Here is a 20,428-nt window from a genome sequence, read left to right as displayed (position 1 = left end):
CCTGTGAGCCTGTTGAGGGCTTGATAATTTTGCTGTACGAAGTGCCTCCCAGAACAAACCCTGGACAGGCCACTGGGCAACAGAATCTACAGAAAATTAATGACCCTACCTTTTAGATCTTCTGAGTCAAATGAATAAGACCCTCGGTGTCCGGGAATAAGCCATCCAAGCACACGAGAGGCCCGACTGCCCAAGCGAACCTTGTACATTTTACCGTCTCAATGACGCTTATTTTTCACGATATTTTAGTGCGTAGGTCCACGTCATATGTCCACCAGAGAAGTGTCACAGTCCTATCTTAGCTGCCTACTTTGGACTGTTTTAAATCGAAAAACAAACAGGGCTCACTGACAAGTTAGCTTTCGCCCTATGTGTTACAGAAAAAGTAAAAGTCGTCTAAAACTCATCCAAACAATTCGGAATACAACAACATTCTGCTGGCCTAAAGTCAGGATGTGTGCCAGTGTTACAAAGTTTACATTAAAAACATTGAAAGAATTTCCGAAGTGAAACCTCATGGAGTGCAAAATTAGATCCGAAGAATAACATGTCACACTCTCGGGGACATTGTATGTATACTTGTAGTTTGTACAGAAACACAGCAAAAACTTTACGTGGAATGATTTCCCCACAATGCCATGTATGGGTACATGTATGAATATGTATAATTTGGAGCCAATTATTTCCGGCTGATGAAGGGGTGACCTGCATTAGACCTATCATTTGGCGATTATCTAGAATGATGAAATCAGGCCGGTAATTAGCCGTACTTAAAAATGTGCACAGACTTTGAAGGCATCATGTGATAATGAGGCGACTAAGTGCTGGAATTAAATGCCTTTTTTTCACACTAAGAGTCGCCACTGCCAATACTGGTTCTAAAATGTAAAAATTATCGCCCTTTGAAGAGGGAGGACAAAATGCATCATTATAGCTGCCTGGAGAGATCATTTCAGTCAAGTGCCTATCTCAAAGCCACAAGTAAAGTTTTATGAACTTCAGTCGGTGAAGGGTTAACCAAATCAACAGTCAGATTTGGCAGCGAACCTTTCAATATAAAACTACTCAAAAGTATAAATTACAGCAAACAATGTTTTTTTAGAAATCAATGCAAGAGATCCCAAATGGGTTTGACGCATGACTGCTGTTTTGACTGAATGTCCTGGTGAACTGCCCTAAGAATCAAGTCCCAGTGAGAAAACTGCCAAGCGGCAAATTAATGAGCAGATCATAGCGGAATAAATGTGAAATTGGAATTTAATCCGATAGTTCCCCATGGGAGCGCAATTTAAAACACAAGACGCAATTTCAAAGTTCTCTGCCAATTTGAAATGGATCGAGAATGTCAGAGGCAGACGTTGTCTTATACTTCGTTTGCTATATGGCTACTCCCCGTGAAATTGATGCGACAATATGTGACAATGCCACAGATGAAGCTGGATGCAAATTAAGGTAGTAAATTAAATGTCAGATTGTAAAGCAACCAGGGATTTTTGCGGCGCTTTGTCATTTTACCCGTGTAGACTCCCTTACAACAACAGCTAAGCATTAACAACAGTTTTCTTGAAATCTCTGCATGCCATGAAAAATCCCTGCAAAAATATCATGACTTTCTATACTTGCCAAGAATTAATAAAGACTAGTCTTCAGCTAATCCATATCAAAACATCAACAGTTTTCAGTGTACATTTGATCACTGCATGCTTCATGCAAACCAATCGCATGTTCCGCATGCTACACGTAAATGATCGCATGCTTCACGCAGAAACCTTCATGACCGATTTATGAACCTACCGATTAAAATGAGTCACATAGCTCCCCATCGCCATAGACATTATGCGCGCCGGAGGATTTACCGTAGCCATCAGGGTCTGGGGAACCGATTAAGGGCTGCCAGACATATCAATCGATGCACCAACGTGAGAGGTGGAGGGAAGGGAATAGGATTATTGGAGTCTGAATTGGAGGAGGTTGGTTTTCAATGGTTGATGTCAAGTGAGTGCCAAAGACAGTCACTTAGCCATTAAATCCGATTTCATGCTATCGGAGGCATAGTTTATGCTCGATGCAGATCTGCAGATATAGAGAGATTAATACTGCCCCTAATAAACGGCTGCTGGCAGTTATTTCAAGACCACTCACCTACCTCCATGAGGAAAATGATGTAAATCAATCGGTATTCTCCCACAACCTGACTCAATAGTATCCCCACAACAATTACCTCTAAAACATGGACAGTATCTGTAAAAGGGCAGCTGTCCATTTAAGCTTCACTGACAATTGGAATCATGAATCTTTGATGAAGAGCTCACACAGCCTGCATTTGTTCTGATCTAACATAGAGCAAGCAAAAGGACCGGATTCATGCAGTGGTGTTTGGCCTGCAACAACATCAGGCAGCACAACTCTGATGAGCTAATCCACAGCAGGAAACGAACCTGGAAAACCATGTGCAAAGTCCATATGACAAGAGAACTGCACTTTCTTCAGTCAATATATCAAAGTCCTCAATGAATCAGGCAAGAGCTTGTTCCCAGTGAGAGCTAAATCCACAGCTGGACACCATCAGATCTAATTAGGTTTCCATTGAGCATGTTGTTGATCAGAGCATCTCACATCAGTCTTATACTCACTGAATGTCAAGCCACAAGTGGAAGGTAGTCGACTGAGCCAAATGCACAACCGGTCAGAACCACGGAATAAATCTCTGAAGAACTGGTGAGCATGTTGCAACCTTGATTTCAAGAGCAGATCTGAGTGAATGGAATTCCCTACCCATGTCAACTGTTATCTTTTATCTCAAGTGGCCGAGTAACCGCAAGATTGTTCCAGCCAATTTTCGCTGATATCACTTTCCAGATACACCAGAGCCACTCTGTGCACGGCATGCCATCAGTAGACCTGATTCTCAATGTGAATGTATGGTGTCCCAAGCACCAAGGTCAGGCAAGTCAGCAAGAGCCAAGCCAAGGCAACCTCTAGTCCATTCCAATACAACTTGAGCCAGATTTCCCTGCATAGGTGCACAGCAATGGATCACTGTCCCAGTAAAGCGACAACTTCTACTTAAAAACTGATGATATCGGAGCCTGAAGTAGCCATCAAGAAAACATCAACAAATGATTTCCGTCCATTCCAAAAACAGCAAGAGGTCTTTGCAAGCAAAGCATGTGGTCTTCTGAATAAAAACACCCACTTTTTTACGTAAAATAAGTTGCCGGGTGGTGATATTGATGCACAAACCAAGAGGGAACTTAAGTGATGCCAGTCGACCTCAAAACTTTTTCACAAGGCAAGTTTTTTTCCAATTATGTTAGACATGAAATTAATCGGGGCATATAGAATAATTGCCTGCGTGGTGAAAAACATTCAAAGTGATAATGTACGGTATTCAGGTTATGCATTGTAATTGACGCTAATTGGCTGAACAATGTGACAGATTGGACACCACTTGGTTCTGCAACTCCATCCCAACAGACAAGCAAAGCAAATATTTTATGCTGCCAAAACGGACATGGCAATAACGTACCTGTATCGACAAGCCACGTTTTTACAAGAGGGTCGGTCTTTGATGTCTATCGATTTCATTCTGCTGCAGTTGCACTGACTGCGATGCTCAAACTTCAGCTACTAATATGTGACTCGCTCTACCAAAACTAGGCGCTTGTCGCATCTGAACTTGACAGGTTGATACGGACTTGTTGTTCATTTCCCTATTGTAGACCTTTTGTGAAATGTGACCAAATCAGTTTGTAGTAGATTTCACAAAAGGTCTACAATAGGGAAATGAACAACAAGTCCGTATCAACCTGTCGAGTTCAGATGCGACAAGCGCCTAGTTTTGGTAGAGCGAGTCACATATGGTAAAGCCCTAACTCAGGTGATACAATATCATGTCCTCATGGGACTATTAAACATAACTTTTACCGCATAATGCCAGTAAGATAACAAATTGTTGACATCAAGGACAACTACTATCATGTACAAGTGTTCCAAAGTAATTGCTATTGTCGTAATTACAGATTTTCATGATGCAATTATCAATCATGACAGGCAAATTACCATAAAAATGAAATCAAACAGTTCCCATTAAGAGGTACTGCAACAGAGAACACACAAAGAATGAACCAAGTCAACTGCAACTTAAACAAAAAAATATTTAAAAAAAAAAATTTCACCTACATAATACAAGTAATCCTGCAAAGTTTGTTAGTCCAAAAAGCATATCAAAGACGCATAGGCGTACACACTGTAATGTTATATCCAAGTATCATCCTCTGTTTATGACAGCCATTTCAATAACCCGATCAGCATATACGGACTCCAGCGAGGTAGCAGGTAGCAGGCGGGCCGATACAAAGAGCTCAACTGAATGGCGTTACACGCTAACGACGCCGGTACAGGCTGTGTACACCAGTGTCGTGAGGTCTTCACTACGGCGTGTCACACGATAACCATGACACTGCCGACACTCCCATACTTATCTATCATGGCAGCCAAACGCCATCAATAATTTTTAATTGTTTGACACTTACAAAATGATAGGCTCTCGGAAATGAACAACTGTCTGAGTGGATTAAGTGAGCTGGCCTTCAATGTATTGTACTCATCTGTGGGACTGAGATCGATATTTTGGTGCACCGTGTGTTTCTAATGTTCATCCTAATTGTGTGATAGTGTCGGAAGCTTTTGATCAATATTCATTCGTCCAGGGCAGTATTACAGCACAAGTGTCTCTTGGTTATGGTAGGGTTAAAATCATATGGCGTGTCAACTTCTTTACACGGTAACATTTTGATGTTGTCCAACGCTTAAAATGCCGTAATGATTGTTGATATAGATATTGACTGCTATATGTTATCCTATTTGCTTTTACAAGAGATCTAATCAAATGTCATGTTATGTGGTACAATAAAGTATAGTATATCGCCACATGGTGATATGGCAAGTTTGTTGACAATTATGGTTTCCAGTATCAACATCAAAGAACCAGCCAGTTTAGAATAGACCAGGAAAGGTTGGTGAAAATACCAACACATCTGCCTTAAAACACATTTGTCGAGACATTTGGGGGAGGCAGCTGGCTGCATTGTTGCCCCCTGCTACCCCGCTAATGACGGCCCTGAGAGGTTGGGATCTGCAGGGCATCTTGTGCCATCAGTGGAACCTCACATTTCACCCAGGACGTACTGTAACAAGAAAGCATGGCAGCTCGCTGATCACAACTCTAAACCAATAAGACCACAATAAACCTAACAGCAGATTTAAAGTAGCCACCAACTCTTTAGGAAGATGGGCAACTATCATGTATCATACCTGAATCATCTAACGGTTCATATACAAGACGTAATCCACAGCTTAAATACGATCCCATGCCATCAAAATTTTGAAAATGTCGGTATCCTATCACAATGGCTACTATCCACAAAGTGTGGGCCAGCGGTACTGCGAACTTTGGCCACGATACCCCACACACAGGTAGCCATGAATGACCAGGTTAATCCCACAATCGTCTATTGTTATGGTAAGCCGAACAATACTAAAACTACAATGCCATTGCTCCTTGAGGGATCACTCTAACCCCAAAGGCTAACGATATTTTTAACAATTGTCAACTTGTTCATGAATTGAAAGAACCAGTCACAATGTGTTGGTTTTCCACTTACATTGCTATTGCTAACAGCTATATGAATCGTACCCTTGCTATTCAATAGCTAATGCTGGTGGTGAAGGCATTTGAGTGAGTAATTTAGGCCCACTTCCATTCAAATTGCTCACACACCCTTTCACCTTTGTTGGTCCTGTTTGCTTAAGTCTGCTAATTGAGATGTTTTAATGGAAATAACATCCAGCATTTCCGGTCCAAGCCTTAGTCAAAATTGATATGAAGGCGTTTTCAATAGGCCTGTGTGGATTCAGAAAAATCCAAGTCCAGAAAACACACTTGATCGCTGAAGGGAACAAGCCGCAGCAATAGAATTGCAAGAATTTGCTTACCGATTGAAAACTAATAAGAAACAAGACTCCTATCCAACTGCAAACAATTGTGTTATCTCCCACACACAGCCAACTGAAAAGTTAAGACTTTCTCCGCCATCTGGCTCTATTTATATTTTTCTTCTCACTATCCAATTATTCGGCACATTCTTACATAAGCTATTGTTGAATGGCCCAATGCTGTCATTTTCAAATTTGCTCAGGTACTCACTGCTCCCTGGAGGCATAGAGGCAACCGACTGGAATTAATCACCCATTGTAATGAAAGCAAAAGAGTCTGCTGCATGAGTTGCCAAAATAATAGAAATAAATTTTAAGCAGAGATTTACATGGCAGTTAGATATAGTTTGTCTAGAACTGTGACAAAATATTATAACACCTTTTTCAAGAACAACTGGAGTTATGATCACGAAAAAGGTGTTAAGACTTTTTATAACACTTAATTTTATTCTGATAAAAGGGCTTATCATAATCATTGTCCAGAACTGTTACACACCTGAAAGTATGACTTATTACTGCCAAATTGCAGAGAAATCACAACATTTTCTCAAAATAGTATGATTCAGTTTCCAATGGCTCTACCAATAGAAACTTGCACTTTCCAACAATTCAAAGAATCCCTGCTTTGTTTAAAGTTCCTCTTATATGCAGAAAGCGTAGCCTTTTTTGATTTAGACAACAGAAATGGTCCAGCTATATATGAATTAGACTAGACAGAATCAGCTCAATGGATTGTCCACTATAGTCCACTGAGTACTGATTAGTTTCCGTTTAGACATTCAGACAAGGAAATTTAGACGACAATAATCAGATTTGAAATCGTATAGAAAATCACAAGTACTTGTTGAGAAAGTTTTATCACCCTCAATTCTCAGCAGGAGGATGTAAAAGTCACCTAAAGTTATAGGAACTAACAATGAAAGTTGTTCACAAACCGCTCCCAAACTTTGTTTAGCCTCTTCAAGTGGACCAGTTACTTAGACCCTTCATGACATATCCCTTTGAACCTTTTCTATAGATTTCCTGTTGATTCTGTGAGGATTTGCTGATGAACTCTGCTGATAAGGGGCCAGGGACAAATAGTGGAGTTAGCGTGGCTGTCAGGTGTACAAGAAGAAAGGATGTTTTTAACAAATCTTTCTGTATGTCAGTGTTAGCTTTATCTTGGCCCCATAAGCCTTTGGCACTGATGCTGAAACTGGAATTATCTAACAGAAATGCACAAAAAGAGTAAAGGTTTGGGGAAAACATTTACGCAATAGTTTATATGAGCATTTAAATGATGATGATGGTAAAGCTAAGTTTTCTATATACTCACCAAGATGTGGGCTTTCATGAGGGCTAGGCGTAGCCTCCTCCCCATTCTCAATAACATCCTCGGCACCGTGGCCGATCCTATTCTCAAGGTGGTTCCCATTGGCAAGATCATCAACATCCCACGACAGCTTTTGTATACTTTCCTCAACCGCTATGATACAAACGCGCAACAGTAATCCAAAGTCCGCGTCAACACGTAAGACGCTGTCACGTATGTAATCCATTCTGACTAATCTGGGAAAGTCGCGACTCGGTATGCAAAGTTCCTGCGTCTTTCCATGGTCAATGTAACGGAAGATCAGACCAGGGATGTGGTCGGGGTCGTCGACCACGCAGAGATGGACCTCGTCGTCATGGAGGTGGGATGTCTGGCTGATACCGTAGACGTGAAGGAAAACAATGTGACACGTATCACAGAGGGGTAGTCGGTCCGGAAGCTGGTCGGGATACTTCTGAAACTATATAACAGAAAAGACTATCAGATTTTGAATTCTAGAATGATGATGAGGATGCCCTGAAATCTGGCATCAACTGCAAGTATCCTTATAACAAGAGGCCCAAGGGCCTGACGTTCGGTTGACCAACTAACTCCTGAAACTATAGAAAGTAAAGAGAATGGATACTAGTTGGACTGACCCACTTCGATATGCTGAGCAAAGAAAGGTTCTTTGTCCAATATCAAGCAAAGGGAGGAAAAATACGAGATGATGTTGTTGAAACGAATGACCAAATCGAATGAGAAAATCTCTCAGAACGCGCTGGAATCTTGCCCACATACTGACGGCACATCATGCAATGTTATCAATTTGTACCTCTAAAACAATACAAGTTTCAAAATGACAATTAGCTTTATTTGATACTGAGGAACCACAGTGTGTCAGAACAAGCATCAGTTATGGAAGTGATACAATCATCCTTACTTGGACTTGAAGTCTGTCTTCGGCAGACTGTGCTTCGATGTACAGGTTTAACACTCAACAAGGGTGAAATGCAAAACAACATCTGTAGCAACTTAATTAGACAGTTACAAGCAGTACATAAGACACAGTGATGTACATGTTCTTGCGTGAAGAGAAGTGAAGAGAAACGCACTATCGTAGATTAATGCATGTCGTCCCATATCACCACATGACGGTTAATTTTTCATCCATTTCAAATATTTTTGAAAGGCTATAAGGACAAAGAACCCAAATTAGGCAACACAATCGGTTGCAGCGGCTATGATTGTTTGAAAGGTTACTTTGTTTTTTGACATAACATACTGCAATTTATGTGGGCGAGAGTTGATTGTGCAATAATTCTGTTATTTGCCTGTTGTTTTACGAATCTGCATCGGGTGTTTTAGGCGTCCACACAGGAGGCATCATCATTCCACTTTTCTAAGCGTGGAAAGGAAGAGGGTACCCGTCTTTATTCTAAGAAGCAATTCTGATCGAATCATAATACCACCTATAGGCTGCCCGTCCTGAACGCCTAATCCTGACAACGAGATTTGGCCCATCATGGCATCCTGGACCAAAAGCTATGTACATTATAGGTTGTATGCTAGGATTAAGCTTGCGGACTCTACCAGACATTGTCCAGGATAATCACAAGAATGAACGTGCATGTCCCCCCTTACTGCACAGAGCCCCAGATCATCGAACAACAAGCAAGCAGGAAGCGCTATCGAAGAGTTGATTATTTGATCACCTACCGCACCAAATGGCACCCTCGTCAGCTTCCTTGCAAGCTGTAGATCCATGTCTATCCCTCACCAGTTATTCCAAAATTCTAAGTTCAAGTATTTTACAATACAAGAGATCAAGAAGACAATATTCCTAACTTGACCACTCAAGTTTAAATCCAATCAATTGAAGGAAGAGTTATGTATTCCTATATGGATGTAAATTTAGTGCCCAGTGTGTCTTACTGCCACAACTGTCCAGCTCTCAGACTATATGGACTGAAATTTGAAAGTAACTGCTGGTTCCAAGCGCTGCTACAATGTAGCTGGATACGATGATTAACGTTCTGTAATTTACTCCTAAAATGGTCCTGATACAATGGATCAGCTCCATATATATCAGATAACTGTGATTTACAACGTCTGTTGGCTAGTTTGGCGGGCACACACAGTGCTGAACTGTTCAGCACTGCACACACTTACAAAGTGAAATGTGTCTCCCTATAACCATTCAAACCATTCTCAACCATCCCGCTATTCGTTCCATACTAGTTTTCTATTGAATGAAATATCCGCGGCTGTTTTCATCGACTATGTCCTTGGTCGTTGGTGTATTTTTAGCCGTAATATATCAAAAATCCTGACAGAAATTTCTCTCCCTGGTGAGAAAGTCCAACCCGGTGCCAAAAAAGATCCACCAGACTGGATACACCTGATTATGCTGAACATGGGCAATACAAATACACAGATATTGTATGCTTCTGTACACACACTGATCGGAGATGTCATTTTCCAAAGCGACATAATTCATCAATAGTGTTTTTCGACCCCCTGCCATCAATCTTGAAAGAGAACAGATTGCCACGCTCAGAACTGAGGATAAATGATGTCCCACAATTGTATCACGCTGACCCATATTTTGACAAAGGTCCAGCTGGTGAAGAAACCCCCTGTAACAAATCGCAACTATCCCAAAAGATGCTAACCAAGCAAATTACTTCTTCATCTTTCATCTTTCATCATCTTCAGTAAAACAAGGAGTTTCCTGGTGGAAAATACGTACCTCTTTGAACTTATCATTCATTTTTGTAAAAAAATGAGTTACATATAAAAATGCATGATACAACTTTAGTGCAAACTCAAAGTTGGGTGTCGAGGGCAGTGACAAGAACCAAAGACATCATCTTTTAGTGGCCTAACCTGTCTCACCTGAACCATGACAATACCTAAGCAGTCATGAACAGATGATATATCAAACAATTTGATCACCCAATATAGGTTATCAAGAATGTGATGCGATTTATGAGATTCTAAAGAATTTTTTTTTTCCATAACTTTAGTAAGGAGCAAGCTTTATAGTCTAGACAAACTGGATTAAAAACATGAATATAGAATTTTGAAATTTTGGATAGGTATTAGACGAATGATTAATTTAACCCAACACCTACAGAGACCATCAAGATCGGGAGACGACGCTATGACTTGTCTTGATACACAATCACAATCAGAGTTGAAGCTTGAACCCCGGCCCTAGCATACTACAAAACTTTGTGAATGAAATTATGATTTACTCATTTCTCAATGATTTCTCATCAGACAGCAACTATCAAAAGATATATCAAAGACACTATCTTATCACGGAAATTAAAAAAAGAAGAAATTACCTACCGTGGAAATTGCCTATCATGCGCTGCTAAAACACAAACGCAATACATAGGAATGTTTATCCCAGCACAGATCCAAAGCTGATTTGGAATTCAGCAGGCCTACTTATATATATTTCTACACACATGGTTTTTAGAAGCATAGGATCATTAATGGATTATTCGTTCCATCTGTTGCATTGGCATTATTAACATAAAGGACGGTTTTAACAAACAATAATACGTTATCAGGTGATCGATACGGCTGAACCTGGATAGAGCTTGTAATAATTTTTTAATCATTAAGTGATACAAATTGGCAAGTTGTAGATAGCTTTGGAACTCCGATGCGGTCACGATAACCTAAATAACTGTCTGATTTGAGAGAAAATAGCCATTGACAAAACACTAATCAAAACTGATAGGAATTGAAAGCAATTCGAAAAGAGTAATACCAGTAGATCAATGTATGGTATTATTCAGAGATGAAAGCGGAAACTGAGGGAATGGACGGAACCCCAAACTCCCCACTTTTAGCAAGGTCTCTTTCCTTTGTCTGAATCTCTAATACAAGAATATGTATCATAATCCAAAGGTTCTATTATCACAAACAACGTTTGAAAATCAATGTTCTTCAAATTTTTGTCTGAACATTACAAGATTTCACAAGGAAATGATTTGATCAATGCTGATCATCGATGTTGCCTACAATACATATGATACATACAATAACCATGGGCAGAACAAAAATATGCCTTGATACTGGTAAATATCGAACCTCCCTGACTAATACTAGTGTCACGTCGAGAGCACACCAAGTACTTGTACCCTGGGCGTAATATGATTTGCACACCCTCTAATCGCTGATTGAATGACGCAGAGAAAGTCGAGAATGACTGCCAATGACATTCAACCATTTCGGAACTGATTGACGATGCCGATAATGCCAAATCTGTGACACCATGACATTTCAGAAGTTGCAGCAAGAAAAACGTGATAGTCATAAAAAATTCCTCGATCATGCATGGATAGCCTCGTAATACTCTAGTCACACCAATATAAGACCAATTCACGATGTTGATGAAGCTGGTCAACAGGATGGTTTGGATGGTGACATATCCTTCAAAGGCGCATTTCACGAATATCCTCACCAAAATCAAAACCGCTTCAACAAAATCAAAAGTGATTTAAAATCCTTTTAGCACATTAATAGTGTGCTTTACAGTCTTTCAGATACATGCTTGAACAATCCAACTCATGCAAAACGAAGGCACCTGAGGCCTGCAAATCTTTACCTTAGAAAGGAGCTTCCCCATTCTCAAGAAAGGGTACCGTCTCAACGTACTCCAATATTTCGCCGACATCCTGGGAAGAGGAACACTAAACTGTTCAACATCAAAAAATACGTCAAAAAATTGTTATCTTGGAAAATTAGATGTCTTTGAATAGTCAGATGGAACAAAGTTCACAGGTAATAATCCAGAATTCGAATGAGTGTCGAGGTCTCTCATTTCTGTCAATTTACTCTTGATAAACTGAAACTAAGGGATAAGTTCGGAAACAAAACTTTGTAACATTCCCAAATGCCTAAAGTCAACAAGAGGTTAAAATTCGGCCCCAAAAAATCCAAGAAAGGCACATTTTTGGACAGCTCCATTGTCTACAAGATGAGGTTTCCAAATGTAGCTGTCGTTCACGATGGGAATCTTTCACGGTGTGGCAGGCCAGGAATATCCTGGTAAAATTATTCCGTCAGCTTTTCCCGCGTAGCCTGGAATAGTTCCACAATCTCAGCTGTGAATGAATCAAGGTCCAAAGAATGAATTAAGGGCCGAAATATAATGCTATTCACATGCCTTGGTCAATGTTACCCTTTTACCCGGTACAACAACAGATAGACCCTCACAAATAATCAAATCATTCGGCCACCCCTGCTGTCGGCGGTATCCGCCACATCATCAGTTCAATTCCGCTACAGCCCGGGGCATGTTATCCGTAGAAATACAGGAATCCTGGGTCTACTCTCACTCAGGAGTTGGGCCACTGAAAGTTGATTTCACGCTTCTTGTCATCGCTTTAACCTAATTCGGTTCCTGCACCAAAACAGCTTTTATATGAAGTACTTTTTTGAAAGCCATCACCGACTTCCTGAAAGTGGCTGGCCATAAGCATGAAAACAAATTATGTTGGCCTAATGTGACTAAATGATGGGAAGAAAGTAGTTTTAGACCATTGTCTGGTTATTTTCATGCATTACTTCAATGGTCTATATTCGTCCTGCTTGCCAATTGTTTGGTTGCATTGTTCTTGAATGATATTTGCACGAAGTGACACTCGAAGTGACACTCGTTGGGTATTTTCAGCTCTGCTCCTTTCAAAACTGCCGCAAGAGAAGGTCATCAATTCAGATAACGTCCCTGACAGGCTGCAGTGTGATGTAAATGTTCCACCGAAATTTCCAAGTTCAACCAATCTCCTAATTGGAAGTTGCCATAGCTATGGACTACTTCAACTGACTTCAAAACTTTTATATATGATTGATACTAATTTAATAGCCATCAAATTTCATAACCAATATTTGGGCACTTCTTTGAAATCCTAGGTAAAGGGCATATTCAAGGACTGCTACGTACACGGGAACACTTCAAGCAACGGGAGTAAGGTGCATCTCCCAAGGACACAGAAAACTTTCACCAAGGATCATTCTAAAGAACAAAGCATCAGGATGCTACCACCAGATCCTGGGGCACGCTTTCAAGGACTGCTATTCGGGGAACCCTCGAAGATGAAGTCCCCTTGACGAGCATCCGAGGACCATTCACGGAATACACAAGCAGACGGCATCCAATAACGCGCCAGGCCATCAGGGACATGCAATCCTCAGGGAATAACACATTGAAAATCAGCGGCACATCAAAGGCATTTCAAGGTCGCTGGGTCCTTATGCGGGGTGCGATTTGAATGTACTTTGATTGGATAAGGGGTTGTGGCAAGTCGACTATTTATGGCCTGCCTTAACTAACATTTAGATACAAACGGCTCTTTTTATGACCTTTGCGTGTATGGAGGAAAACTCCTGAGAGATTTATCATCCACCCCATTGTACTGTTTGAATCCCACAAATTATCCTAACATTATCATTACTGCTATTCTGCAGTCCATGTTAAACATGATAGAACCTTATCTGGGGTACATCTATTGAGGTATGATCACAACTGTAGATTTCCGCTAAAAGTTTGGTTGTGCATGAAAATAAATGCAATTCGCTCTTGGTCACTGATGATAATTGAATAGCAGCCTGCGTCATCATCATCATCATCATTATCATCATCATCATCATCATCATCATCATTTGGGCCATTATTTGCCTTAGTCAACTACACAACTCATCTAATCAAAGCATTCAAAAGTCACCCTCATTTTTCTCCCAAGTCTACCCATCCCTCATTAAATAATATGAAAGAAGAAAAAAAAGTTTTTCAAATTACAGATCCTCCTTCCACGTAAACAGGATCCACAAAAAAATTTATTCAATGCCTGTGGAGGAAGTTTCTTATTATCATTCTGCGGATCTTCTTGATAAAGCTCAACAATATGTACTCTCCGGGAAGCTGAGCGTGAGCCTCAGGTGCTGTGGTAATTAACGATGTCGACCACGTACCGCATCCACTGGGACAACCCCCGCAGGAGGCATCTTACTCACAATGAAGACGGCTAGCGATCATACCCGTTTTCACAACATCATCAAGCGAGAGGCTGAGGGGCCCACTTTCACAGATGTATGGAGTGCACTACACTCAAGCCATCGATTCGGAGCAAGACAGATTCACCGGCCTTGACCGTCTGTCACCATGTCAATTTCTTAGAAGGGTCTTCACTGACCGACACTTGGCTGTGTTGCCATAGACTGTATGCTTGTGGTGTTTTTTTCTTCTTTGCGTGTGATGCTCCACACACAAAGGAACCTTACAATTAGTTGTACCACAGAATCCCATGGAGATGATGGAAAAAATCCCAGCAGTTGACAAGGGAAAACCTTGTAGATACGGATTGAGAAATCATTGCTGACCTTGATAACCTGTCACCATGTCAATTTCTTGGAAGGGTCTTCACTAAACAACGCCACAAACAACATCATCATTCGCACTACTCAACTCCACACAGACCCCGCAATGCACCGGTTCAGAAACATTGCCGGCCTTGACAACCTGCTGTCACCTTGTCAATTTCTTGGAAGGATGCTGCATGGTTGCCCAAGGTAACTGAATCATGCATTGACATTGTGACAACTCAGAGCACAAAACGAATCAAACCCCAGGCAAGGCCATCGATTTTTCCAAGTATCCTTGCTTAGTGCAGTTAACCCGAAGGTCTGGGATTATATTGTTGTGACATTCTAGACATGAGACCCAGACTTTCAGAACTTATTCAGTCTCTCGTTGGCGGGGTGCTTAACATTTCTGATAGAACATAAGTTTTCAAGATGGCCGACAGGTTGTGGCCTCATTCGAGTTAGCAACTGTTCAATTTTCCATCTCAAACATCTAAACTGAAACATGAAAGAACTAGTAACATTAATCATCTTCTCATACACTATAAAAGTGCTTCACATGGACTTGCGATATTTGGCAAAGGGGAACCTGTGGCAAGTTCATGTCAATGCCAAGCTGGATGCCCAACGGCAAGATCAAAACGTGATTTCAATTCAAATTTCGAATTACATTCAAATATATCTATTCAAGGATAAGGTTCCTTTTGTCATCCAATTGGTTTGAATTGATGTTATTCATATTTGCGAATGTGGTTGAATGGCAGCGTCTTTCATGTCATACCTTTCATTTACCTGCTAACGTCTGGGACAATATTGAATCAAAGAAAGATCTGTGCACCGCTGAATAGAGAGGGGTTGGGAAGAGAACATTATTAAGGGACCACCATTTTGGCTACAACTTGAAATCATAAAGCAATTGGAACACCTTCAAAATGAAGTGAATGCAAATTTCAAGGGTGGGAGGCTGTTCTCTAGAAAACAAAGAACAGACTCCCGCCCTTAAAATTGGCATTCTCTTCATTTTGAAAGTGTTCTAATTACTTTAGGATTTCAAGTTCGAGCCAACCCTTCATAACACCAGATGATGAAACCTATATTTTCTACTATCAGGTAGTCCTGAGTTATCATATACTCATGCCAGTTCCTTGCAACTCTCTGTTCATTTACAGAATGATTGACCATCTAATTCGTAGGCTGCTGCAAAAGCACACTGAGTAAGGCCGCTGGACCTTTTTTGCTCTATCCATTTTAAGGTCAATACCATACCCAATATGGTATTTGGCAAGAACTTACAATCCATACCGGGAGTTTCAGGAAATGCCAATATTTTATAGGGAATCAATTTCAGAATCCACCCGGCTGTGCTCTGGTTCAATAGCATACACATGTATTTGCTCGACCTTCAACAAGTTTGATAAAACTCTCCAACCTAACGATCATACATACTGGTGGGAGCGTCCAGGTGTACTACCAGCAACCAAAAACAAGCAAAAAAGAATAAATTACTGAAGCTGAATAAACTATCTTCAGCCAGAAAATGACAGGTGTTATTGACTGTGATGAATCCATAATGATGAGCACGACGGATTATAACCCCATTTGAAAGTGGCTGATGTCCTCCGCAAAACAAATAATCGCCCTCATTGTCAATTTCAAAAGTGCTCTTATCCCTGCCCGCCTAGCCATTAACGAGGATCTGCTAATTGCCACTCATTCCTGCTCTGATAATTAGCACTGCCAAGTAAACATGAGAGGAGTTATAGCAATCGTTGGACTATCAAACATGATCAGTGCAACACAATTGCAAGAAAATGAAACTTCAACTCCTTTGTGTTTTAGCAGCACTAATTAGAGATCTTGATAGATCAAAAATATGCTAATCCAGAAAGGGTGCTATTCTTTTGGAATCAAAAACTCTGATTAGAAGTGCGATTGATGATCAAATGTATATTGCTGTGGAACTTTGTCTTTTTGTCGGCCTAATCTTCAATTAGAAATGGCGGACACTTTAAACAAAGGACGGGACTAGAAACAGAGGGGGGATTAGCAAGAGTCCATTGGGATGTGATGGCCTTCTGTCAAGCCTTTTGACTTCAAGGGCGCCAGGAACTTTTAACTCGAAGAAATGCTTTTTCTGCGAAGTCCAGGCTGGTGATTTTTGGGGGGAAATGTGTGGGAAGTTTTCCTGGATGGCCCGATACTGCCATGGTCCTAGACACATCTGACTTACTACCCTATCATAGCTATAGAATACATCATCTCTCCCTCTCCCGTGACCAGGAAGATTTCATCAGGCTGGCACCAGTTTTTTTAGAAATCTGATAAACTGGTCAGACATTTATTTCTGTTGGATCTGGTGGTCTACATCAATTACACTTTTAATAAAACTGCTGCGTTGTGAGAATTATGGGGTCAAGGATTAATTCAATGGGCTATATTTCAATTTATATGGGATTATCGTGTACTGGTACATTAAGTTGACCATTTGTCTCTTAACAAAATGGGCCAATCAACCCGAGTTAATGCCCATCTTTTAGCAAACCCTGACAGGTGCGAATGGACATGCACAAACTAGAAAGATATTGGCAACCCCTCATTTCAACACTGACCATCCATTTGACAAAATTAATCATCGCCTTAATACAATCTGGTGTCAAAAGGGTCCTAATTTCAGCCCCTTTGCTGCAAAGTCCTCGGTGATTAGCACTGCCCAAAGAAAGATAAATGCCACGATATATCATCAGATATCCCACGGACAAAAGGATGACATTATTCAGGTCTCCTCATCAGCTATCAAACACTATTTAACACAACAGTAATGAGAGTAGGCTACATCCCTTGGTAGTAGTTTTCATCAGGACCTCACCTTCTTCGACAACAATGACAACTGAAAATGTCACTGGACATTGTCAAGATTGCACCATCAATTTCGTCACTTTTGGACAAAGGGGAAGCCATTACCAATAGCACCACTCTCTTTCTTCATAGAATCTATGATGGCCATTTGTAGATTCTATGATGGCCCATCATAGATTCTTTAATGAAGATTTTCCATCATAGAATCTATCCTGGAAATGATACCTTCTTGGCACTAGCCAACTTTGTTGCTGAAATCAAACCGACTGTCCAACATCTCAAAAGTTCCGAATGCAGAAGAAGAACGAGTATTAGAACTACAGGAAACTGAGGGACAGAATTTTGCAATGATGCCATCAGTCAATCCTAGTTACCGGCAAATAGCTGGGTTAACACAATCAACCAGTACAACCCAAGCTGAACTGATCCCTAACGGGCAATAATTCTTGACAACCACGGTAGCTAGCAGTAAATATCTGCATCATTTTCCCATTTCTCTCTCTCCCGCTTTGTAAGAAATGACAAGAGTAATGTAATCTACTTTTTGAGTGTGAATGGCTGCGGAGAAAAGTAAGAAATGGAGAAATGGATATGGAGAAAACCAATTCATGGAAGAACACAATCATTCACTATTGCATTCTGAAGTCAAAATCTAAATGTTTGTTTTTTGCTCAACTTGGCATGATGACCATGCAACAAAATGGAAATATCTACTAATTTCATACCAATGACTGAGACTTGAGTAATGCTAATCTATCAATCTCCCATCAACAAAAGCATAAGTGACAAATTCAAGACCTATTCTAGCATCAAACACAATTACTAGGCTAATAACCCCTTTTCATCTCCTTTAGGGAATTACAGTCCCAAGCAGATTGCATCGCCACATGCAATATTGAAACCCTTCAATTTGTAACAGATATTCATCGAATGTAATCAAGAACCCAATGTCTCTCTTGCAAGCATCACAGAATTGCTAATTCCCAAGAAGATTGCAGAAGACGCACCTACTCCAAAAACCAGCAAAGTGTAACCAACATTCACCAAACTTGACAGACTCCATTTCCCTCTGACCTTTTGAACCGCACTGATGAATATTGAATGTTACTATCTTGTCTGCATCCACTGTGTACAGAGATTCGCGCAATTAGATTGGTACCGTTATCGCCACGGTAATCGGTGATGTTGCCGTCACTTTCAGCTGCAGTGTACACAAAACAATGGCGGTTCTGTGACAATCCTGGCAAGATCAAAGGAAGTCTCGCTGATGGAAGTGTGATTATCATACCAGTCTTAATGAGTGACAATGTCTCATCTATGATTACAGTAAGCGATGTATTCATCCCCACGAGGCACAGACAGATCTGCAACAATTAGGGAGGGAACTCCCAAAGGAAATTTCTGAGGGGATCAAATTATTCTTGAGGAAGTCCAGTTGTGCCAAAAATCATATGGCTGTCTGAAGCAGAAGCATATTTCAACGTTGGGCAAATATGGTCCTCCTGACTGCACCCATTGATAGCTGAGTGCATGCCAGCCGTCCCGGTTCCATACTAGATGCACATGTAGTTGTAGGCAAGAAAATTGGCTACTTTCCCTGCTACCCTGACCCCCTCTGACTCCTGCTCTCGAACACAGCAAGAGCTGATGAGAAAGTCAGGATAGTTGCTCCAAAAAGAGTATACAAAGATGTTTTGACATTGGTCTCTGTGGAATATTTTGAACATTCAACCATCCTACCGCGACATGGCACAGTAAGGTCTAAACATTTGTAACATAGCCCCCTGCACAACCACCATTATATGCTACCAAACTACAAAACATGATCGTGACTACAAATGGCTCCACAGATTACCAACATTCGACAGCACGAGGACAAACATGTAGAAGACTTCAGAGAAATCAACAGCCAGTTCTGTTGACTATGCAAAGAGTAATTTGTCTCAAGTGGTATCTGAAGCATTACTTTCCTTATAACTCCAATATCGATCGGACAGCAACTAACACTCTGTTTGAAAACATGAGAAAGCTAGCCATGCCTTACATCAAAGAGACAAGGGCTACCGCTATTAGCTGTTCAAAGAGTAATTTCACACACTGGTAACAAAACCGGCATTGAATTTCATGTAAAAGATATCGGACCTACATTGGGACTCCGTTGAAACGTAAGAGAGCTCGTCGGTGGATGCTTCCAACTTCAAAAGGGGCAAGTGTTGTTCATATTTGCTCAGCAAAGCGCCATTTCTCGCAAGAGTTGTTGCGAGTATCGCTTTACTTAGCGCCAAACACTGCAGGAATCGATGAGTGTGATATGAACATCTTGTGTCAATACGTGATAGAGCTTGTCGATTACCCCAACCACCAAAGAAAGTCATTGCTTGTCACTTAGCAAAGGCTCTATCCAGTTTTGGGCAGAACAAGGACCTACCCATTCTGATTTGGCACCACAATGCACTTTTCCTCACATATTCGAAGACATAGGAAGCAATAAACATGGTCGCTAGACAGGAGGAAAATGTCAGCCACCTCACAGCTGAAGATCAAAGAGAACTGGCAAGTGGTGTTTGCACAACAAGGGGACTTGAGATGTAATTTCAGAGGTCAAGACTCACTTAGTGGCTGCATCAACAGCAAGGATGGATAAGAGTGTTGGCCAATGATTTAATCTGGAAGATGAGAGGAATGAACGGCCTCGAGCAGACATCAAAGGAATCGATGATTTGACAGGTCAGGAGTAAGTCAGCTGGCTCTACTGCCGGTCTGATGGATTGGAGATTGATTGGGCAATTCAGACACAGGATCAGACATACAGCTGTACCTCAAACTGCAAGACCCAATCACCAATACACTAAAGCATCATACAGCCTTTTCCTGCAGTGGAAGACATCTCAGCAGAAA

The 20,428-nt window shown here is 40.9% G+C and overlaps 1 protein-coding gene across 4 annotated transcripts in view; it reads right to left on the bottom strand.

The window, feature by feature from the left end:
* Nucleotides 1–20,428, bottom strand: part of LOC135496388 (puratrophin-1-like) — an 88,799-nt gene that overhangs the window by 38,510 nt on the left and 29,861 nt on the right. For 2 of the 4 annotated variants that reach the window (XM_064785706.1, XM_064785707.1), the window contains one exon: nt 7,316–7,772. In XM_064785706.1, coding sequence (XP_064641776.1) covers nt 7,316–7,772 — 457 coding nt within the window. Of the gene's footprint in view, nt 1–5,316; nt 5,394–7,315; nt 7,773–9,010; nt 9,463–20,428 lie in introns of those variants that run through there. The other 2 variants (XM_064785708.1, XM_064785709.1) reach the window with 2 other exon arrangements.

Source organism: Lineus longissimus, chromosome 11 (assembly GCF_910592395.1).
Source record: "Lineus longissimus chromosome 11, tnLinLong1.2, whole genome shotgun sequence".
Classification (NCBI taxonomy): Eukaryota; Metazoa; Nemertea; class Pilidiophora; order Heteronemertea; family Lineidae; genus Lineus; species Lineus longissimus.
This window is presented reverse-complemented; position numbering and strand designations above follow the sequence as displayed.